At 38.8% G+C, this 4,391-nt stretch overlaps 1 protein-coding gene across 3 annotated transcripts in view; it reads right to left on the reverse strand.

Moving 5' to 3' along the window:
• Window positions 1–711: 711 nt before the first annotated feature.
• The window catches only part of HLF (HLF, PAR bZIP transcription factor), a 79,181-nt gene continuing 75,501 nt past the window's right edge, over window positions 712–4,391 (reverse strand). For 2 of the 3 annotated variants that reach the window (XM_027870359.1, XM_027870361.1), the window contains exon 4: window positions 712–3,257. In XM_027870359.1, the coding sequence (XP_027726160.1) occupies window positions 3,039–3,257 (219 nt within the window). In that variant the 3' untranslated portion in view covers window positions 712–3,038. The remainder of the gene's footprint in view (window positions 3,258–4,391) is intronic. The other variant, XM_027870360.1, reaches the window with a different exon arrangement.

A 4,391-nucleotide genomic window follows, 5' to 3' on the forward strand; every position in this document is an offset into this window, starting at 1 on the left:
AGAGAGAGAGAGAGAGAGAGAGAGAGAGAGAGAGAGAGAGAGAGAGCAACAGATATAAGGCACCTGTGCAGACTCAGAAGTGTTTAACTGTAAAGATGAGGTAGCTGCTTAAAACCTCTCCTGGCACACAACAGAAAGAATGTGGTGGGTTAATTTTTTTTTCCTTTTCCACAGAAAACATCTGTGATGTTAATTCATTACATAGAAGCCCATTCCAAGAAAGACCAATGTTGTTTGCTCAGCTGCCTTTTTATACTTTGATGAGTTAGGATGGTCCAAAATGCAATCCCCTGACACTTTTCCACTTGCAAGATATAATTTCTGTCACTGACTTCACAACTGTTAATTACGGCTATTTAAATGTACCCATATTATTAAGGGTATGTCAATTACCAATTCCACTGCAATTAACCACTGACTGAGAAATCTGAGTTCATAATCATTTGAGTTTGAACTGATATACTAACCCATTCCACTCTACCTTTGGGAAGCCAACTTTTGCGATGCTAGTTGACATGAATTTCCTCTCTACTCCCTTACCCATCTCCCTCCATGAGCTATTGTTTGGGGGCAGAGCGAATGTCAGTAGGAGGCTAAAAACCTAGCCTGTTATCAGTTTTGCCACATTCACAAAGATGCTACTACACAGACATCACTAAAGGACTGAGAGTGAGGCATCACTGAAGAACTGGGAACTCAGGAGGCAGGAAATTAGAAAATCTCATTGAATAAAAGAAATATTTAATCTAGAACAAAATGTTCCATCTTTTTTTTCAGTAACATTGCAATCTGTTGACATGATACACTCCAGTGAAACAAGGAACAATCTTTGTTAAAGGAGAAACATCTAGCGAATTACAGACCAAACACTTAGCACCGATATTCACCCCACATTTCAACACCGTATTTGAGACATGTGTCGGCAAGGGAGAATGGGACTGTTCCAAATACTTGCAGCAGGAAACCCATCCCAGCAATATGTCATTCTAGAGTGAACATGAAAATTTTTGTGGCAGATGCTTTTCCTAAAAAATACTGTTATCATTCAATAAATATTTGACTAAAATCCATTTTGTGCTTCTGGGTGATATTGACTGACTTACTTTTTTTAATTCCTAAAAGAAAATACAAAAGTTCCTTATGTGTTTACAAGCATGAAGCATTGTGGCAAGTCTCAGTACTGTCATAAAATTTTCATTTACAGCAGAAAACATGCTGATGAGTCAGTGATTGGCTTGAAATAGTAAAGATTTCAAAAACCCCAAAGCATTCCTTCTCTGTACAATAATGGTGAATATATATATTTATATATATATCTTTGCTATATAATTTTAAAACATGGAATAAATTTTTTTCCTTTTCTCTTTTGCTATATATAATATATGTCTTTCAAAATACACGGTCAGTATTTGTATCTGAAAAATACTGTACAAAAAAAACCTTCCTATAATTACTCTGTATAAACATTAAACAATTTCTTTTAATAATTTCTCCTTTTGGTCTAGAGTAAACATTCAAATCGATTGGATTAACCACAGTTTATGACAACATCATCCCCTTCTGAGATACACCAGTGTCTTTACATTCATTTTTTTTTCAGAAGTCCACTTTATAACAGAACTTACAACCTAAAGCAAACAGCAATAAAGCAACAAAGGAAATTCTAGAATCATTATTATTTCATGAATAATTTCAAAACAACACCAGGGTAGGGAAGAAAAGGAGAGGTGGGGCTTAAAAAACACCCAACTTGCTAACTTAATTAAAAACACTTTTAGAAACAGCGAGAGAGTTCACAAAAAATATATATATGTATATATATTTTACAAAAGTGAAAGAAAAAACAGATCTGAAACCACTGCACTATATTCTGGATATCTGTCATCTTCAACTGGAATAAGGGGAGAAAAATGCCAAAAGAAGTATGTGTGTGTGTGTGTATGTGTGGGGGAAGACAAAATTAAACTCCTTTTGGTGTCAAAAGCTAATGAGAGTGAGACTTGTTATTTGGCTCTGATAGCAATGAATTGCCCATTTTCTCGTAGACCCAGCATCTTCCTCTGCCTCTCTTATCTGGGGATGTTCTGGGCATGCTCAAAATGCATCACTTTCCTTTTTTTCTTTTTCTTTTTTTTTTTTTAAAGACAATGAAACTCTCAGGTAGGGAATGATCCTACATCCACTAGTAAGACTCAGGCAGCATGCTCTAGCATACAACAGGGTTATTGCTTTAGGTACAGACAGTGCAAAAAAAACACTCTGTGTGCCCTAGTCATGATGCTCTTACATAGCTGGGGCTCGGAGACTCAAAAGGAAACTTAGCAGATACGAATAAGTAAATAGGGGGGCCCTAATGAATCTAAACAACACTTGAGATCTGTAGACAAGTATCACCAGAATTTAAAAATATGAGGAAAGCAATCTCTAAATTAATATTTCTGCAGTGTAGCACTAAGTTAACCTGTGCACCTTATTAGCAATGTTAACGTTTGATTAAACATAAACAATAGCTTGTACTCTTAAAAACTGAGATCTACTTTTTTTTCTTAAAACTGGGATCTTTCCGTCTAAATCCAAGGAAAGGGGTCAAAAGAGTAATAAAGGCCTAAAGAGAAGCAGCGCTGACTGGGGTGAGAGGGCCAGGATGCAGGAGACAAAGAAGAGAGAGAGAATAGCCACCATAGTTCTCAATAGTCCAAGTAAAAATGTGGCACTTTTTTTCTTTAAACTAAATGAAAAGTCAGGGGTGGGAGGAAAGAGGGATAAGGAGGGTGTTTCATAAAAATGGTAAATGCACCCATACTCATTCTCCCACCTAGGTGCATACAATGTGCACGTACATGTGTACACACACACACGCGCGCGCGTGCACATCACACATACATATAATACACACACATACGTACACATACACACACATTAAGTCAGTTTTTGTTGATGCTTCTAGTAAAGTGCTGATGACAGCAAGGTTGGTTTGGATGTGGTGTTTAGGAAATGCTGTCCATCTATTCCAATGCCAACCCACAAAAAATGCCATCCTACAGGGGGCCATGCCTGGCCTCATACTTGGCAAGTATGTTCTTGCATTTACCCAACTCTTTCCGCAAGTCAGCCACCTCCTGGCGGAGGGCCGAGTTCTCTTTCTCCAGAAATGAAGCCCGGATGGCAATCTGATTCTCCTTCAGCCTCCGGGCATCTCGGGAGCGCTTGGCAGCCATGTTGTTCTTTCTACGCCTTGCCCAGTACTTGTCATCCTGCTCATTAGTTACAGAAAGAAAAGAAACAAGATATTAGATTTCAGCAAAACCACAAGATGCCCAGTACATCCGATGGGCAGATTCTACACTGGACTGAGGACAGTGGGGTCATTCTTCTTGACTTCCCATTGTGTGCTGTCAGAGACTCTTAGGACTTCAAAGGTTATGTAGTCCAAATCTTGCCTAGAGCTCTAAAGAGGAATTTTTGAGCCTAGAACAGTACCACAAACCACAGTTGGGAGCAAACAGCAAAAGAGTGCCCTTGTGTTGAAGTGAGAGGGAGTGTGGGGATCAGGCCATTTATTGTGGCTTGTCACAAGTCCTGTCTGTGCCCTGAGCCAAAGCATCATCTGTTCCACACTAGTTATGGCTTTGCCCTTACCTAATGATGGCTTTCTTCCTATCTGGTGGGGAACCAAGGCATCAGCCTCCTGGAAGGCTAACTTTCCCTCTTTAGAGACTCATGAAGGGACTGGGCATGTGCCCATCAGGAAGGGGTCACAGCCCAAGAAAGGAAAAGTGTTACACACATTTTTTTTTTACCAGACCTGTGATTTTCATTGATGTAGGGAACTCTCCATGCAGAAATTTCCTCTATCAATGCATATTAGCAAGTTTTATAAAATTTAGTCTCAGAGAGTTGCCTGGGGGCACTAAGAGGTTAAAAGACTTGCCCAGGATCACCAATATGTGTCACAAGCAGGATTTGAACCCAAGCCTTCATGTTTCTAAGGTCAGTTCTCTATCCACTAAGCCATGCTGGTTCTCTATCTCATAAATACATATGTACATATACATGTATTTGTATATACACACACACAGACATAGATAGTTATAGATATATATAGGTTTCTATATATTTATATGTGTGTGTATACATATACATTTATTTGTGTACATATATATTTATATATTTATGTATGCATTTTTAATAACGCTTTCTCTCCGTTTCTGTCCCCCTCTCTCTTTTTCCCTCTTTCTCTCCCTCCTTCTCTCCCTCACTCTCTTTCCTCTCCTCTTCACTCTCTCTTAACTAAACAAAATGTCAGAAGAGTGATGTTTCATAAAAATGGGAAATACACCCATACTCCTTCTCTCACCTAAGTGTACACTGTACCTGGGGCACACACACAC

This window comes from Vombatus ursinus, unplaced genomic scaffold (assembly GCF_900497805.2).
Source record: "Vombatus ursinus unplaced genomic scaffold, bare-nosed wombat genome assembly UNPS02014797.1, whole genome shotgun sequence".
Lineage (NCBI taxonomy): Eukaryota > Metazoa > Chordata > Mammalia > Diprotodontia > Vombatidae > Vombatus > Vombatus ursinus.